The sequence below is a fragment of the Triticum dicoccoides genome, chromosome 1B (genome assembly GCF_002162155.2).
Source record: "Triticum dicoccoides isolate Atlit2015 ecotype Zavitan chromosome 1B, WEW_v2.0, whole genome shotgun sequence".
NCBI lineage: Eukaryota > Viridiplantae > Streptophyta > Magnoliopsida > Poales > Poaceae > Triticum > Triticum dicoccoides.
In genome coordinates this window covers 186,929,027-186,948,591 of record NC_041381.1, presented here as the reverse complement: position 1 = coordinate 186,948,591, position 19,565 = coordinate 186,929,027, and the positions used below count along the sequence as shown (strand labels likewise).

The following is a 19,565-nucleotide window of genomic DNA, read 5'->3' as shown; positions in this document are numbered from 1 at the left end:
TTCTCATACATGGATCCCATCTCAGATCTCATGGCCTCAAGCCATTTTGCGGAATCTGGGCTCATCATCGATTCCTCATAGTTCGTAGGTTCGCCATGGTCAAGTAACATGACCTCCAGAATAGGATTACCGTACCACTCTGGTGCGGATCTTACTCTGGTTGACCTACGAGGTTCGGTAGTAACTTGATCTGAAGTTTCATGATCAACATCATTAGGTTCCTCACTAATTGGTGTAGTCGTCACAGGAACCAGTTTCTGTGATGAACTATTTTTCAATAAAGGAGCAGGTACAGTTACCTCATCAATTTCTACTTTCCTCCCACTCACTTCTTTCGAGAGAAACTCCTTCTCTAGAAAGGATCCATTCTTGGCAACAAATGTCTTGCCTTCGGATCTGTGATAGAAGGTGTACCCAATAGTTTCCTTTGGGTATCCTATGAAGACACATTTCTCTGATTTGGGTTTGAGCTTATCAGGTTGAAGTTTTTTCACATAAGCATCGCAGCCCCAAACTTTAAGAAACGACAACTTTGGTTTCTTGCCAAACCATAGTTCATAAGGCGTCGTCTCAACGGATTTTGATGGTGCCCTATTTAACGTGAATGCAGCCGTCTCTAAAGCATAACCCCAAAATGATAGCGGTAAATCAGTAAGAGACATCATAGATCGCACCATATCTAGTAAAGTATGATTACGACGTACGGACACACCATTACACTGTGGTGTTCCGGGTGGCGTGAGTTGCGAAACTATTCTGCATTGTTTCAAATGTAGACCAAACTCGTAACTCAAATATTCTCCTCCACAATAAGATCATAGAAACTTAATTTTCTTGTTACAATGATTTTCAACTTCACTCTGAAATTCTTTGAACTTTTCAAATGTTTCAGACTTATGTTTCATTAAGTAGATATACCCATATCTGCTCAAATCATCTGTGAAGGTGAGAAAATAACGATACCCCCGTGAGCCTCAACATTCATTGGACCACATACATCAGTATGTATGATCTCCAACAAATCAGTTGCTCGCTCCATAGTCCCGGAGAATGGCATTTTAGTCATCTTGCCCATGAGGCATGGTTCGCAAGTACCAAGTGATTCATAATCAAGTGGTTCCAATAGTCCATCAGTATGGAGTTTCTTCATGCGCTTTATACCAATATGACCCAAACGGCAGTGCCACAAATAAGTTGCACTATCATTATCGACTCTGCATCTTTTGGCTTCAACATTATGAATATGTGTATCACTACTATCGAGATTCATCAAAAATAGACAACTCATTAAGGGTGCATGACCATAAAAGATATTACTCATATAAATAGAACAACCATTATTCTCAGATTTAAATGAATAACCGTCTCGCATCAAACAAGATCCAGATATAATGTTCATGCTCAACGCTGGCACCAAATACCAATTATTTAGGTCTAAAACTAATCCGGAAGGTAGATGTAAAGGTAGCGTGCCGACGGTGATCACATCGACTTTGGAACCATTTCCCACGTGCATCGTCACCTCGTCCTTAGCCAGTGTCCACTTAATCCGTAGTCCCTGTTTTGAGTTGCAAATATTAGCAACAGAACCAGTATCAAATACCCAGGTGCTACTGCGAGCTCTGGTAAGGTACACATCAATAACATGTATATCACATATACCTTTGTTCACCTTGCCATCCTTCTTATCCGCCAAATACTTGGGGCAGTTCCGCTTCCAGTGTCCAGTCTGCTTCAGTAGAAGCACTCAGTTTCAGGCTTAGGTCCAGACTTGGGTTTCTTCTCTTGAGCAGCAACTTGTTTGCCCTTCTTCTTGAAGTTCCCCTTCTTCTTCCCTTTACCCTTTTTCTTGAAAATGGTGGTCTTATTGACCATCAACACTTGATGATCCTTCTTGATTTCTACCTCCGCAGCCTTTAGCATTGCGAAGAGCTCGGGAATTGTCTTGTTCATCCCTTGCATGTTATAGTTCATCACGAAGCTCTTGTAGCTTGGTGGCAGTGATTGAAGAATTCTGTCAATGACACTATTATCCAGAAGATTAACTCCCAGTTGAATCAAGTGATTGCAATACCCAGACATTTTGAGTATATGTTCACTGACAGAACTATTCTCCTCCATCTTGCAGCTGTAGAACTTATTGGAGACTTCATATCTCTCAATCCGGGCATTTGCTTGAAATATTAACTTCAACTCCTGGAACATCTCATATGCTCCATGACATTCAAAACGTCGTTGAAGTCCCGGTTCTAAGCCGCAAAGCATGGCACAGTGAACTATTGAGTAGTCATCAACACGCGACTGCCAGGCATTCACAATGTCTGTAGTTGCTGGCGCAGGTGGTACACCTAGCGGTGCTTCCAGGACATAACTTTTCTGTGCAGCAATGAGGATAATCCTCAAGTTACGGACCCAATCCGTGTAATTGCTACCATCATCTTTCAATTTTGCTTTCTCAAGGAACGCATTAAAATTCAATGGAACAACAACACGGGCTATCTATCTACAACAAACATAGAAAAGCAAAATACTATCAGGTACTAAGTTCATGATAAATTTAAGTTCAATTAATCATATTACTTAAGAACTCCCATTTAGATAGACATCCCTCTAATCATCTAAGTGATCACGTGATCCAAATCAACTAAACCACAATCGATCATCACGTGAAATGGAGTAGTTATCAATGGTGAACATCATTATGTTGATCATATCTACTATATGATTCACGCTCGACCTTTCGGTCTCAGTGTTCCAAGGCCATATCTGCATATGCTAAGGCTCGTCAAGTTTAACCTGAGTATTCTGCGTGTGCAAAACTGGCTTGCACCCATTGTAGATGGACGTAGAGCTTATCACACCCGATCATCACGTGGTGTCTGGGCACGACGAACTTTGGCAACGGTGCATACTCAGGGATAACACTTTTATCTTAAAATTTAGTGAGAGATCATCTTATAATGCTACCGTCAATCAAGGCAAGATAAGATGCATAAAAGATAAACATCACATGCAATCAATATAAGTGATATGATATGGCCATCATCATCTTGTGCTTGTGATCTCCATCTCCGAAGCACCGTCATGATCACCATCGTCACCGTCGCGACACCTTGATCTCCATCGTAGCATCGTTGTCGTCTCGCCAACTATTGCTTCTACGACTATCGCTACCGCTTAGTGATAAAGTAAAGCAATTACAGGGCGATTGCATTGCATACAACAAAGCGACAACCATATGGCTCCTGCCAGTTGCCGATAACTCAGTTACAAAACATGATCATCTCATACAATAAAATATAGCATCATGTCTTGACCATATCACATCACAACACGCCCTGCAAAAACAAGTTAGACGTCCTCTACTTTGTTGTTGCAAGTTTTACGTGGCTGCTATGGGCTGAGCAAGAACCGTTCTTACCTACGCATCAAAACCACAAAGATAGTTCATCAAGTTAGTGTTGTTTTAACCTTCTCAAGGACCGGGCGTAGCCACACTCGGTTCAACTAAAGTTGGAGAAACTGACACCCGCTAGTCACCTGTGTGCAAAGCACAGCGGTAAAACCAGTCTTGCGTAAGCGTACGCGTAATGTTGCTCCGGGCCGCTTCATCCAACAATACCGTCGAACCAAAGTATGACATGCTGGTAAGCAGTATGACTTGTATCGCCCACAACTCACTTGTGTTCTACTCGTGCATATAACATCTACGCATAAACCTGGCTCTGAAACCACTGCTGGGGAACGTAGTAATTTCAAAAAAAATCCTACGCACACGCCGGATCATGGTGATGCATAGCAACGAGATGGGAGAGTGTGTCCACGTACCCTCGTAGACTGAAAGCGGAAGCGTTAGCACAACGCAGTTGATGTAGTCGTACGTCTTCACGATCCGGCCGATCAAGTACCGAACGCACGACACCTCCGAGTTCTGCACACGTTCAAATCGATGACGTCCCTTGATCTCCGATCTAGCCGAGCTTTGAGGGAGAGTTCCGTCAGCACAACAGCGTGGTGACGATGATGATGTTCTACCGACGCAGGGCTTCTCCTAAGCACCGCTACGATATTATCGAGGTGGATTATGGTGGAGGGGGGCACCGCACACGGCTAAGAGATCCAAGGGATCAATTGTTGTGTCTCTAGGGGGTGCCTCCCTCCCCGTATGTAAAGGAGTGGAGGAGGGGGAGGGGGCCGGCCACCCTTGGGGCACCCCATGAGGAGTCCTACTCCCAGCGGGAGTAGGACTCCCCCCCTTCCTTGTTGGATTAGGAGAGGAGAGGGAAGGAGAGAGAGGGGGAAAGGAAAGGGGGAGGGCCCCCCCTCCTTGTCCAATTCGGACTTGGGGGGGGCGCAGCTGCCCCTTGGCCGCCTCTCCTCTTCCACCACTTGGGCCCATGAGGCCCATTAACCTCCGGGGGGGTTCCGGTAACCCCCCGGTACTCCAGTATATATCCGATAACCCCGGAACCATTCCGGTGTCCGAATATAGTCGTCCAATATATCAATCTTCATGTCTCGACCATTTCGAGACTCCTCGTCATGTCCATGATCACATCCGGGACTCCGAACTACCTTCGGTACATCAAAACACATAAACTCATAATATAACCGTCATCTAGCTTTAAGCGTGCGGACCCTACGGGTTCGAGAACTATGTAGACATGACCGAGACACGTCTCCGGTCAATAACCAATAGCGGAACCTGGATGCTCATATTGGCTCCTACATATTCTACGAAGATCTTTATCGGTCAAACCGCATAACAACATACGTTGTTCCCTTTGTCATCGGTATGTTACTTGCCTGAGATTCGATCGTAGGTATCTCAATACCTAGTTCAATCTCGTTACCGGCAAGTCTCTTTACTCGTTACGTAATGCATCATCCCGTAACTAACTCATTAGCTACATTGCTTGCAAGGCTTATAGTGATGTGCATTACCGAGAGGGCCCAGAGATACCTCTCCGACAATCGGAGTGACAAATCCTAATCTCGAAATACGTCAACTCAACAAGTACCTTTGGAGACACCTGTAGAGCACCTTTATAATCACCCAGTTACATTGTGACGTTTGGTAGCACACAAAGTGTTCCTCCGGTAAACGGGAGTTACATAATCTCATAGTCATAGGAACATGTATAAGTCATGAAGAAAGCAATAACAACATACTAAATGATCAAGTGCTAAGCTAACGGAATGGGTCAAGTCAATCACATCATTCTCCTAATGATGTGATCTCGTTAATCAAATGACAACTCATGTCTATGGTTAGGAAACTTAACCATCTTTGATTCACGAGCTAGTCAAGTAGAGGCATACTAGTGACACTGTTTGTCTATGTATTCACACATGTATTATGTTTCCGGGTAATACAATTCTAGCATGAATAATAAACATTTACCATGATATGAGGAAATAAATAATAACTTTATTATTGCCTCTAGGGCATATTTCCTTCACGTGAGGCCATCGCACGGTGGTATTGTGTCCTCGGAGGGATCTCTCCCAGGGATTAAGAGGTTCACAATTTTCGGGATGAAGAAAGACCCAGCTTGGAAGGATCAGCATCAGCTTCAAGGTCATCAGTTTAGATCTACAATCTGTGGAGTTAAACGTCGATTGTGGCGACTTGCAATCCGCCGAGATGAACAGCAGATCGATTTCACCGACTGCAGCAGGCGTATCAAGTCATGTCTGTGTCCGAGTCAAACTAGTAAAAAATGTTAAAAAGAAGGGTCCCGATAACACCCACACGTGTGGGCGTTAAGGGGTCTGGCCACACGTTTCGTGTGGTATCTAAAGAACCAGTCCACACGTCTGCGTGTGGGCAAAACAAGAAATGCCCACACGTCCGGTCTTTTGCCTCGCGGTCTCTCCCACACGCTTACGTGTGGCCAAAATAGATAACGCCCACACGCCCGTACTCACGGCCCCGCACGCTCCGCGTGACAGTCATCACGCGTCCACGCAGTTGCCATGGTCCGGACCCTCTTTCATGTTCGTATAACTGCAGTTGCCATGTTGCTGAAGTATAGTTGCCATGTCTGACAACTACAGTTGCCATGGTTGCTCAACTGCAGTTGTCATCTCAGGTCAAGTGCTAGATGCCATTTTTGGACAACTGCAGTTGTTGCCATGTATGATCTGGTCTACTACAATTGCCATGATTTAAAAACTTTAGGAGTTGCCACCTACTAACACTAGGCAGCTGCCATGTAGCACTAAAAAAACATCGCAAAAAAACATGTTCAAATAAAGAGGAAGTTGCCATCTGCTTACAAGCACACTAGGGCAGTTGCCATGTATCCTGCAAAACCCATGGCAACTCGAGGTAAAAAAAGAGAGTTGCCATCTGCTTACAAGCACGCTAGGATAGTTGCCATGTACGCTGCAACACACATGGCAACTGACAGCTTTGGGTGTGGGAGAAGAGACGGGCGTGTGGGCGAACTGATAAACGCCCACACACCAGCCCTTCTGCGTGCGTGAAAACTGACGTCTGGGCGAACTGCTAACGTCCACACCCCAGCCCCTCCGCGTAGTGAAACGGGCGTGTGGGCGACCGGATGAATGATCACACACCAGTCCAGCTCTACGTGACATAAAAAATCTGCTAGAACATGCCAGGATTCTGCAGAAATAGTTGAACAGGAATCCATGCGTGTGGAAGAGTTGCTAGACACCCACATATGGGCATTATCTTTTTCGTAAAAAATCGGCTAGTGCCGTAAACGCCGGCAGGACACACTCTCCGGCTCGCGAATGGGGAGCGGCCGCGCCGCGCGCCGTCGCCCGTCGACGCCCCGCCACGTCCACAGGAACAGGGCGGCCGCCGCTGCCAGGTGGTCCCCACATTTTATCCTGCGACTGCGAGCTCCGAGGCCTCGGACTCGGCACCCGCACCACCACCACTCCCATCGCTCTCCCGGATCCACCCCAATCCAGCCAAAACCCCCTGCTCCATTAAATTCATAAACCACCACCGTCACACGCCTCAGCCTCACGCACGCACACGCTCGGCAGCCATGGGCACGTCGGGCTCCAAGGGGCTGGACGGCGTCGGGGGCCTCGGCGCGGCGGCGCTCGCCGGCGGCGGCGGCGGCGGAATGGGCGGGGACGAGGGCGACGGCGCCGTGACGGGGTCGTGGCACGGCGGCGCGCAGCTCTACGTGTCGCTCAAGATGGAGAACGCGCGGATCATCGGCGACCTCGTGCCGCACGTCTACGGCTCCGAGCCCATCATCGGCTCATGGGAGCCCGCCCGCGCCGTACGGACCCCGCCACCAGCTCCTGATTACAACTGCTCCCATGCTTGCCAGTTCCGGTTTACATTGATTAGGTTCCGGTTTCGCAGCTCGCGATGGAGAGGGAGCTGGCGTCCATGTGGGAGCTCAGCTTCGTCGTGCCGCCGGACCATGGTATGCACGCTACACACCTACTACCTACCTACCTAATTGCGCTTGTGCTGCCCTTTCCTGTTTAATCGGTTTGATTTTGGTCTGAAATGGGCTTTGTGATCTCGTCTGGGAAACCCGAACTGAACTGCTTAGTTGCTGTACCTCTCAAGTTGCGTTTCTTGTCTCAACAATAATAAACCTTCAGGATTTTGTGTTTTCCTATAGTATTCTCTATTCTGTTCCACCGGTCTGTTTGACTCAACTGAATACAACTGTATGATACACTTCTGCAAACTCTATTGCAAACTGCTGCACGTGTGCACTGTTCCTAACAATTTTGCTCTGTGGAATTTACTGCAGAAACACTGGACTTCAAATTCTTGCTCAAGCCCAAGGATGCGGAGACCCCTTGCATCATTGAGGAAGGGCCGACGCGGCTTCTCACCGGGGGCATGCTCGAGGGTGATGTGAGGCTTGCAAACTTCAGGCTTAACGGAGACGATGAGTTGCTTGAGTTCAGGGTTTTCAACAAGGCCGACATCGTGTCTCCGCTTGATCTTGCCGCGAGCTGGAGGGTATACAAGGAAAATTTCCAGCCTTCCAAGGTCCGAGGAATTCCTGATATCAGTATAAATGAAGCACCCACTCATGCGACCGAGGTGAGTACAGGAGTCAACACCTGATTTCGATTTTGCAATGCTTATGCTTCACTACTAGGCTTGCATTTTGTTGTACCATCCTTCTGCTCAAATAGCTGGTATATTGGTATCCTAAGTATCTCTGAAGTCGAACAGGCGGACGAAAAAGGGTAACAACTTTGAATGGTTTTGACTCCTTCATTTGAAGTTCAATCTTTACAATATAATTGGCCATTTGAAGGACATGAATGGGAGCTGATTTTTCGTATTTCCTTCCTTTCCCATGCTGTTTTCTGTGCTACCTTATCTGTACTATTGCTTATTAAGATAATCTCTACACTAGCAAAATCAATACATGCTTACCATTTCTTCATTTTAACACTTGCATGATTTTTGCACTTCAATGCTGATAGCAAGCTAATTAAGTATTGTGGTTCCATGCCATTCTGCAGGATGGATCTGGTTCTAGTTTGGAGCTTGACTTAGAGCATTATGTTGTTCCAACGCCAACTGCACCACCAACTGAATATGCAGCAAACCTTGCTGCAACCCCAGCATCCTTAGATCAACCTGAAGGACTGTGGACAAATGATATGCTTCTTAGTGATGGCATTCAGAGTCCAAGAAGTGCTGCTGCAGATTTTAAAGATGATAGTTACCATAATAAGGTAAGATCTAATCTGGAAAAGTTGGTATGCTAACATGTTGGAGAATGACGTTTTGGTGACCAAGCTCCATGGAGCACTTTATTTTTGAAAAATTCAAAATTCAAAATTCCTGGTTTCAGAAAAAAATTGAAAAAAAATGAAAGTAGACAAGGATGAAATGTATATGTGTGTAAAAATTTAGGATGAAGTACCTTGAAATGCGACCTGTACAAAAAAGACAAATTTCTGGACTTTGAGGATGAATAGTACCATGTGTTAGAAAGCCCCAGATTTGTTTTTTTACACGGCCTCATTTCACCGTATTTTGTTTGAAAATTTACACACATGTACATTATGCCTCCATGTATATCTGTATTTTTTTTCAAATGTAAAAATATGAATTTTGCAAAAGGAGGCCTCCATGGAGCTCGGCCTCCAAAAGCAATTTTCGAACATGTTGGTTATACTATAACTATTAATTATATTGTGTACTTGAAGAAAAGGGTCTGATGTACTTGATGAAAAGGTCTGATGCATCTACTTTTCGTTGATATATCACTTCTCAATTGTCATTTTCTCACTAGTATAATCAACTTCATGTTCCCTGAAATTGATCCTCCAACTAATATTGAACTAGTGTCATGTGTGGTTAACTAGTTATCATTTCATATAATGATTCATGATTTTTGTTACTTTGCATTTATTTGATATCCATTACATGTTTTTGGACTTTTGGAGTGAAAACGTATTTTGTTTCGTTATATCACCATTGCCAAGTTATGTGCAGTAAAATATATTTATTTTGATAGCAGTTACATATTTTTAGACTTTCGGAGTGAAAATGTATTTTGTTTTGTTATATCAGCATTGCCAGGTTACGGGCATTAAAATATATTTATTTGATATCCATTACTCCCTCCGTCCCAAAATACGTGTCGCTGATTTAGTACGGAGGGAGTACATGTTTTTGGACTTTTTGAGTGAAAACGTATTTTGTTTTGTTTTATCAGCATTGCCAAGTTATGCGCAGTAAAATATATCATGTATTTCTCCGAACCAGAATTAGTTTTCTAAAAGAGCCATGCCACATTGTTTTGGTCCTTTTGTAGGATACTGAGGCTTCAATAGCAGATTTTTCTAATTCTAAGAAGTTACAAGTTTCTGGAATGGTAGAGTCAAAATCAGTTGGTACCTTAATACAACTGCAAAAGAAGGACAGGCCACAAGGGCTTTACATTGACAGGGGTGTTGTCTCTCCTAAGCTTGGAAAATCATTTAGTGCATGTTCCCTGGCATCTGGCCTTAATTTTGGATCAACAAAGGTCAGTATTGTTCGTATCCTCAACCAGTATGAGGTAACAAAAGAAAACTGAAATAATTAGGGAAACAGTCAATCCTAAACGGTAAAGAGCTTTCTGCCGGAATCAGTCTTGAGCAAATCGTGTAGTAAGTGCCCAAATGAACAACTAGAAACTTCTGTATGCCCAGTTCAGATTGTTGAACAGGTGTGTGGCTGTATGCGAGCTTGAATAAATTATGATGAGGTAATTGCACTGGCAGTACATGAACTTGCAATTTAGTACACGAACTTGCAAAATGTAACCAACTAGTCCACAAACTTGGCTCTGGTGTTCATTTTGGTCCAAATGGCGCTAGCTCAGGCTAACTGTGTCCACATGGTTGGCAAAGGATGTGCATGTGGTGCACTGACGATTTTTAGCACGGTCTAAATTAACCCAAACTGAGCAAATCATAGATTTTTACCCGCACCTGTTAGTTGTAAACTTGCAATACATCACTAAGGTGACCTTAACCCATGATCCTTCATCGATCGAGCCCATCTCAGTACAAATTACCGCTGCGAGTACGCCACCAGGGTAGCGGAGACGGGGCAGATGGGGAGCCAGGAGCGATAAACGGCGTCGTCGTTGATTAAGCCCCTCAGTCACCGTTGACGTCACCCCAAGGGGCCGCCGTCGTTATCGCAATTTTGGGCCCTAAATTTCGAAAGAGAGGAGAGTGAGATAGAGGAGAAGGACCATCTGATGCAATTCAAAGATAGAACAGGGAGTTATTTGCAAATTTCCTGGGCTGGAAGGGGTGTAGAAATGGCTCTCGTGCACCAGCGTGGCATGTCACGTATGCTTTGTTAGCACAATCTAGTGTGATTTGGATCAAAATGATAATGCAGGCCAAGTTTATGGACTAGTTAGTTGCATTTTGTAAGTTGATGTAATAAACTGAACCCGCGTGAAAGGTTCAGATATTGCTAGTACAGTTACCTCTATTATGTCCATTTCTTCATTTATTTGGTTTGATGTAGTTGAACAAATATTTTACCAGATTACTGAATAAAGTTTATATCTGATTCTTTCTTATTGTTGACATATTTGAAGGCCATGCCAGAAGCAGCAGGAGCTGTTGCAGCTGCAGCTGTAGCTGATAGGTTGCACGGATCAAAGGAGGACCGGAAACTGGCTATTGTTCTGGTAAACTATGATCATCAGATACCATCACAAGATAAATATTTGACTGTTGCATTGTTACTACATAGCACCTACCATTTCCTTCTATAATATCTAGTGGCGGTACTAACGTAACACCTAGATGCTTACTGACAAATAAATAATTCCATGGATAAAATAAATTTCTAATTATTCCGTGTTATACAGTTTAATCTTGTTATACTGTTTAATCAGGAAAATGTAATGTGGACACAGATTTTTGGCTCTTGGGATCACATGATTTCTTTTTTCACAAAATTCAAAAACTGAGGCAAAAAGTTTTAAAGAAAATGAAGAAAAAAAAATCCAGTGCGTAGATATTAGAGGTAACGAGTCATGTACCTGAAAGTTTTTGTAAATAAGTGTTCATTTGTGGTCTGGGTAAAAAAACAGAACTGGGGAGCTGGAATGGCATATTCAGGTTTTGAAAAAGTGCTTTGGGTTTGTTATTTTTCCACTGCTCACAAATTAGTTGTGATTATCAGGAAACTTGAAATCTGGAAACTGAGCCATTCGCATGTGAGATTTTCCTTGATTTTTTTGGACTAGTGCAATTTCTTTTAAAAGGGATTATTAGGAGTTTTTAGACATAATATCAGTATATTGCAACGGCAATTTTGACGCCCCTTGACGGAGTATGATTTGCCTGCTGCTGAGCATAATTGGCATCATGTATTAAGATTCACTATTGTGCTGGAGCACACTCATAAATTTTTTTCTATGCTTCTTTGGGAAGATCTCCTTCTGATTTTTTTTACTCCTAATTAGGTTGGCCTACCAGCTCGTGGGAAAACCTTCACCGCAGTTAAGCTTACAAGGTACCTTCGTTGGCTAGGTCATGAAACAAAACATTTCAACGTTGGAAAGGTGATTATATTCTAGTTCACATTAATTATCGTGTACAACCGGCACATATTCTTGGATTATGGAAAATGCACTGAACTCTCTCCCTGTTGAAACTGTATGTGTAGTACCGCCGTCTGAAGCATGGAGCGAATCAGGTACTAAGATCTGTCATTTGATACAATTATCTTCACACTTTTTTGTCTAAGTATATGGCATTTATATTCTTTACATGACACCGTATTTTATTTTCAGTTACTCTATCCATATTTGCCTTTATACGTCACTGATCTGTCGGTGTATTAATACTGATTGTTATCACAGCTATCTTGTTATCATGCTGTTTCATTGTTCACTAGTATAAAGAAAATAATTTTCAACATCTTTTTCGTATTGTGTATATAGGTCCATCAGTCTTCTCAGTAAACATTGAATGTCACCAGCTAGGCATTTATTAAATTCATTCGCACGTTGGCTGAGCAAGTTTCTTATTTTCTTCATACTTCTATCTACATTGTTACTGTACACATGAATATATCTTTGGCTCTCATTCTTGTTGTGATACTGCTTGTTCATGTCACATGCATGCCTTTATATCTTGTTTTTTGCAATGCAGTTATTTGAGTCTATGTTAGTAAAGTTACAGTTATTTACTGTAGAGAAATCTGACAATTTTGTAGTTTCATTGGTTCAGTCTGCAGATTTTTTCCGTCCTGATAACCAAGAGGGGATTGAGGCACGTAATGAGGTCAGCAGGTTTTGTTCTACAATTTATTGCTAAGTAGTAGAACTCTAAATTCTATATAACTCTTCTTGCTCACAAATACATCATTCTATGTTTTGAACACAAATGCCTCACAATTTTCGTTTTATACCCTCCCATTTAACAACTTGTTTTATACACATATCTACCATGGTAGTTTTGAACCATTTAGTCCTTGTGATTGCTAGACCAAAATTTATTTATGAACAGGAGTATTTGGCACATCTTGACCCTGCAATATTGTCATATTATACTCACATTTTCCCATTACCGTATTAGGATTTGATACTAAGATTACTCTGCCACCTTAAACTCATGCTATGTTCTTTGGCTTGGATTATTCTGAATGCTTCTCTTGAAAGTTCCATAAAGGCCATAATAATTCAATTTAGCATACTACTTCAGATGTAAAATTTGATTTGCTGACCAACAGCACCACAAGATGAATATTAACATCGAATTTTGTATAAGCAAGTTTGCACATTATCTTTCTGTCTGAAATGTTTCCAGGTGGCTACTTTAGCAATGGAAGACATGATAGACTGGATGCACGGAGGAGGTCAGGTAAGCTGGCTTTATGCTGCGTAGTCTTCTAACAATAATGTTTCTTCTGACCAGTTCCTATTGTGTGTAGGTTGGTATATTTGATGCAACAAACAGCACAAGGAAAAGAAGATATATGCTAATGAAGATGGCTGAAGGGAACTGCAAGGTATTTCGTAACATTTGGATTTTTATTTTTTTTTGAAACCGAGGCAAAAGATTTGCCTCATATATTAATTAAGCAGAGAAGAGGTTTTGTTACAATAGGCACCCTTACACGGCATGAGTGATTACTCGCGCAAAATAATGGCCCCTAATTTCTTTGCCCCGGCGGTGACCCAAAGCTTTGCCTCATTGGCAATGGAAGCTAGTAAAATAGGCGGTGGAGCACACTTATGCCGGGACCCGTGCATTCCTTTCGTTCCAGACGGTCCACGACACGAGCATAGTCATCGAGGCCATCGCCTTTCTGTCGGGTACTCCTGTGCCGGTCAAATTTTCCCACCAACTCTTGACTGAAGCCTCCAAATGCCATGAAGAGGTGTCCAAATGCGTAAGCTGAAATTTCTCAATGACCATCTTCCAAAGGCGGATGGTGTAACGACACTTGAAAAAAAGATGAGGACCGCTCTCTTGCTCCCTTTTGCAAAGAGGGCAAAGACCACAGTTCGGCCAACCCCGCTTGGCGAGCCTATCCGCCGTCCAGATTCTATCTTGGGTTGCCAACCAAGCGAAGAACTTTGCCTTTGGAGGCGCCCAAGCCTTCCAAATCATGTGCTCCATGGGGGAGAGAACTAGCCCGAGGAATTGCGCTTGATATGCGGAGGCGGCGGTCTATGTTTTCAAGGCGTCCAGGCGCTTTAAGGCGCTGGGGGGGCGCCTCAACGCCTAGGCGCTCAAAGCGTGAGGCGAGGCGACGCCTTAGACACTTATTATTAGGCGCTAGGGGTACTAATATGGCAGCCATGAGTGGACATGTAACTGATTCATACCTTGAATTTCCTGGTTGTTGAGCCCACATAGCATCCATTCCTCCCATCTTGTTTCCCATTTCTGCCTTCCACAATAGAAATCTGCATAAAGATGAACATATATCATATATGGTTAAAACTAAACTTAATTAATAGATCACCATTGGTAAAAAAACAGAGTAGATGACAGAGCAAGTGCAAAACAAGATGACAAACATGAGTGCATTACATATACTAAACAGAGGGCTAGCTTAGAGGCAAAGCGGTGAGGCACAAGCAGCAGCACCATCAGAAAACATGGGCAGGTGAGGGGAAAAGAGAGGCAGAGAGGAGCCGTACCTTGGGAGAGGGCTGCCGGCGGCCGAGGAGCTTGGCCGGAGAGGGGGATGGCCGGCGGAGATGGATCTTGGCCGGAGAGGGGAAGGGCCTGCGGAGGAGGAGCTTGGCCGGACAGGGGGAGGCCGGCGGAGGAGGAACGGATCTGGGCCGGCGGCGTGAGAGACTGAGAGGAGAGAGCTCCTCTCTCTTTTCCCCTCGATTTGGAGTCACAGGTGTGTTCCCCTCTCTCTCCTGCCTCTGTTTACCCCCTCTCTCCCGCCCAATTTCTCTTCCCTCCCGCCAATTCCTCTTTCTGGCGCGCGCCAGCTGCTGGTTCCCGCTCAACCTGCCCGCGCATGTCCAGGGCGTCCAAAATCAAGCAAAGCGGCGCCTTGGACGCCTAGGCGACGCCTTGGACGCCTCAACAGCACAAGGCGGACGCCTTAGACAAAAAACTAAAGCGACGGCGACGCCTTGACGTTCGCGAGCGCTCTGACGCCTAGGCGTCGCCTAGGCGACGCCCTACGTTGCGCGGATACTTCAAAAAGTGCGTGTATCCAGTCGGATACTGCCCCGATACTCGGATACTGCCCCGATACTTCCCGATACGTATCCCGTAAGTATCCCTCGATATTTTGATATTAAAAAAAGAAAATAATGTTTGATACTCCTAGGATACTTCTGCGATACGTTTTGGATACCTGAAACCCCTCGTTCGTAATAAAGGCGCCTTTGAAGATTCCCAACATGGGCGTGAGTTTATGTGAGCAAGAGAGAGTCGATGCATTGATTGGAACAGCAAACCTGGTCAAATCTCACGGCCAATTAATAAAAGTGGACTAAGTGCAAGAAAAGAAAGGGGTAATCTTATTGAGGCATGCTTTGACCTAGAAGCTCCTTAATTTTTTTTCTTCATATTTGTAATAATTAATATTTAACATCTATATATAAACGTATCCCCGTATCCATGTTTTTAGAAAATTGACGTATCGGGCGTATCCCCGTATCGCGTATCCGATACGTATCCAAGTATCCGTGCAACGTAGGCGACGCCTAGGCGACGCCTTGAAAACATAGGCGGCGGTGTAGCACCCATCGGCCGTGTGCTTCCATATAATGGAATCCTCGGAAAGCTCATCAAGATGGAAGTTGTGCAAGAGCATCCAAAGGGTGAAGAATTGCCGGATGTGCTCGATGGAGACGGTCGTGGAGGGGTTGATCTTGAGAATCCAATCATTGTTTTTGAGGGCCTCGCGCACCTTCCAATTTTTCCTCATGGAGGCCTCGAAAATTAGGGGAGCAACATCTTTTGGTTTGGCTCCCTGTAGCCAAGGGGATTCCCAGAAGGGCGTTTTGGCCCCATTCCCCACAGAAATGGTGGTTGAGGCATAGAAGAAAGACATGTCCGCCTCGTCACAAGGGTTGCCCAAACCGACCCACATCTTATTTGGCTCCGTCCATTCGAACCAAGGCCATCTCAGTCGCAAGGCGCGAGCAAACTTGGCGGTGTTAAGGACTCCAAGGCCACCGTACTCCGATGGGCGGCAGACAATATTCCAATTAACCTTGCACTTTGCTCCCGTGGTCTTATCCGACCCGGACCACAGGAAAGCACGCTCCAGCTTGTTCACATTTTGCAAGATGGACGGAGGGACAATCAAGGAGGTGATGAAGTAGACCGCAAGTGAGGAGATGACCGATTTTACTAATGTCGTGCGCCCAATGGTAGTAATGTTCTGCCCCTCATACGTAACCAATTTGCTCGCCACCTTGTCTTCAAGAAATTGGAAATCCGCCTTTCTCAGCTGCCAGACGGATAGCGGGAGGCCTAAGTACCGTAGAGGGAAGGAAGCCACAGTGGCCGGCATGCTTTGCAGAATGTGTCCCAAGTTAAGGTTATTGCACCGGATAGGCACAACGGAGCTCTTGTGAAAGTTGGTGCATAGCTCGGTGACCTCCCCAAAACCACGTAAAATTGCCGAGAAGATGTCAATGTCTTTTTTTATAGGGGCCATGAACACCGCGGCATCATCCGCATAAAGCGAGGTACGCACCATGACACCTCTTCCACGGATCCGGTGGAGCAATTTCTTGCGGGTAGCCAAGTCAAGGAGCCGTTGTAGCGGATCAATGGCGATGACGAATAGCAACGGTGAAATTGGGTCCCCCTGGCGAAGGCCCTGACCGTGAATGATTGGCGGGCCGGGCACACCATTTAGGATGATCCTCGAGGAAGAGGAGCAAAGAAGCGCCGCAATCCAGTTACGAAATTTGCATGGGAACCCACGGCGTCGGAGGAGGTCCAGCACATACTCCCATCTGACCGAATCAAATGCCTTTCGGATGTCAAGCTTGAACAGGAGCGACGGAGTCTTGCACTTATGGAGCCGACGGAAGCTTGAACATTTGGATTTACAGTAGACTTGGTTCTTTGACCTTTCTTCTGTGATTATCTTGAGCTAAAATTGTATCATGTTGATGAAAGTTATAACATACTTATAATACTGTCACACCACTGACAGTTTGTGGGTCAGTCTAATTAATGTGCTTTTGTGCATTGGGTACATTTCTGTCATTTGTCATCTTGGACAATGCTTGCTAACTGGATGCACTTTCTGCAGATAATATTTCTGGAGACAATATGTAATGATCGAAACATAATCGAAAGGAATGTACGCCTGAAAATTCAGCAAAGCCCTGATTATGCTGACCAGTTAGAAACCGACAATCCCTCAAAACTCGCCCTGTACTTACAAATATAATATGCATAACCTTATTTCTGTGTAAAATTTTGTAGGCCGGATTATGAAGCTGGATTGCAGGACTTCCTTGAACGTTTGACAAATTATGAAAAGGTCTCAATGCTCTGCGAGTTATATTATGTTCTAGTAGTGCATGCGTTGTCAAGTAAAGTTCTTGAGCTCTCTGAACTACTTAATATTGAACCAAGTAGTATTCCTCTTGCAGGTCTACGAGCCAGTGCAGGAAGGCTCATATATCAAAATGATTGATATGGTAAAAGGGGAGGGTGGCCAGTTACAGGTAACAAAGATGATACTACTGGCTATCTCCTATTCTTGTAAAAAGGGTGGCTAGGTTTCCAGTTATACCTTTAAGTGTTCTAGGGTTGGTTCCTCTTTATAACTGGGAAAACTAGGTTCTTTACACAAAACCGAGCATTTTGGTTGAGTTTTGTCATCGTGGGCTTGTAACTTTTGAAACTTAGCATTCTAAATTTGTTTGGTACTTGTTTCTTTGAATTTCTAACTTCTTGCCACCTTGTACCAGGTGAACAATATCAGTGGCTATCTCCCTGGGCGTATTGTCTTTTTCTTGGTATGTACTTCAATGCTTAGTTTCTTACAGTGTAAATAGTCAACTGCCGTTTCGGACGCAAGTATAATATCTTCCCATTATGGAAATGCTCATATTTTGTGGTTGCTTCAAAGTTTATTTGAAGTGTTAACAATGGAGTGGCATTAGTGCACTTTTAATTTGTGACACATCCTTCCTTAATATGCAACTGCAGGTGAATTCTCATCTTGCGCCTCGGCCTATTTTGCTTACCAGGCATGGTGAGAGTTTACACAATGTTAGAGGAAGAGTTGGTGGTGACACGGTGCTAAGGTTTGCTTCTCTAATCTGATACCTTCCAATGATACCTTTATATGCTTAAGTCACCATTTTTAAGTTATTGAAGTAACAGGCAAGTGGTAACATATATGGAAATTTTACATTAGAAATTTTGATTATTTTAAAGAGGGCAGGCCTGGCGCAGTGGTGAAGTCCTCCCCACTTGTGCCAAGAGGTCCTGGGTTCGAACCAGCCTCTCTGCATTGCACTTTGCAGGGGTAAGACTAGGTTCCTATAATCCCTCCCCAGACCCCACCTTGTGTGGGAGCTTCTATGCACTGGGTCTGTCCTTTTTAATTTTGATTATTTTATTTGTCAAGAAAGCATGGGTAGAATCATTCCTCTTATGGGAATTAGCCTATTGTATTCACCTAATGAAGACCACTTCAACCTGCCTGATAATTATGCAGTGAAGACGGAGAGCTTTACTCAAAGAAACTAGCCAACTTTATTGAAAAGCGCCTCAAAAATGAGAAAACTGCAACTGTAAGTAATCCCCTTAAATTTAGTTACACTATTTTACAAGGGCAACTTAGTGTTGTCAATATTTTACTTAAGAAATAGATGATGTCTGTGATCCTATCAAGTGAGCTAACAGAGCAAGATGCTTTATTTTGTGGCTGTCCTGTTGTTTAGATTTGGACTAGCACTCTACAGAGAACAATTTTGACAGCAACTCCAATTGTTGGATTCCCAAAGGTAGTTCCTTGAAAGTTTGTGAGTTCTCTTATGGACCTGTTGCTACCTATGTATACTGACATAGGTTCAACCTTGTAGATACAATGGCGTGCTCTTGATGAGATCAATTCTGGTGTATGTGATGGGATGACGTATGAAGAGATAAAGAAAATTATGCCTGAGGAATATGAGTATGTAGTAACATTTCTCTGCGACTTTCACAACAAGTGTTCTGGAATATCTTATTGGTAGTTTATGTACAGTGTCATGCCATTTTGCTAATTACCATGCCACAAAGCTACATTGTTTTCCCTATTAATCATGGCATGCTAAAATATAGAAGTTACATTAGACATTTAGACATATCTGAGTTGCTAAACTGAGCGGACCTGTATATTGCATGATTTCTTCCACAATATTTTGGCCTTTACATATTTATTGAATATATATTATTCGAACATGCTGTTATGATGGTTTTGTAATGCGTGCTGCAACTTGCAACCAGGTCACGCAAGAAGGACAAGCTGCGTTATCGGTACCCACGTGGGGAGTCTTACCTTGATGTGATTCAGAGGTAAAACAATCTGCTGAATTATTCAAAATGCTGTGTAGTGTTACTGGACTTTA

At 43.9% G+C, this 19,565-nt stretch overlaps 1 protein-coding gene across 1 annotated transcript in view; it reads left to right on the top strand.

Annotated features, from left to right (window-relative positions):
- The first annotated feature begins 7,028 nt into the window (after positions 1-7,028).
- LOC119327441 (6-phosphofructo-2-kinase/fructose-2,6-bisphosphatase-like) overlaps positions 7,029-19,565 on the top strand; it is a 13,551-nt gene continuing 1,014 nt past the window's right edge. Inside the window, exons 1-20 of the mRNA XM_037600553.1 lie at positions 7,029-7,271; positions 7,358-7,421; positions 7,761-8,059; positions 8,491-8,706; positions 9,795-10,007; positions 11,082-11,174; positions 11,958-12,056; positions 12,161-12,190; positions 12,727-12,780; positions 13,306-13,359; positions 13,430-13,507; positions 17,249-17,340; positions 17,425-17,482; positions 17,595-17,669; positions 17,916-17,963; positions 18,157-18,254; positions 18,671-18,746; positions 18,897-18,959; positions 19,038-19,129; positions 19,444-19,512. Coding sequence (XP_037456450.1) covers positions 7,029-7,271; positions 7,358-7,421; positions 7,761-8,059; positions 8,491-8,706; positions 9,795-10,007; positions 11,082-11,174; positions 11,958-12,056; positions 12,161-12,190; positions 12,727-12,780; positions 13,306-13,359; positions 13,430-13,507; positions 17,249-17,340; positions 17,425-17,482; positions 17,595-17,669; positions 17,916-17,963; positions 18,157-18,254; positions 18,671-18,746; positions 18,897-18,959; positions 19,038-19,129; positions 19,444-19,512 — 2,114 coding nt within the window. The remainder of the gene's footprint in view (positions 7,272-7,357; positions 7,422-7,760; positions 8,060-8,490; positions 8,707-9,794; positions 10,008-11,081; positions 11,175-11,957; positions 12,057-12,160; positions 12,191-12,726; positions 12,781-13,305; positions 13,360-13,429; positions 13,508-17,248; positions 17,341-17,424; positions 17,483-17,594; positions 17,670-17,915; positions 17,964-18,156; positions 18,255-18,670; positions 18,747-18,896; positions 18,960-19,037; positions 19,130-19,443; positions 19,513-19,565) is intronic.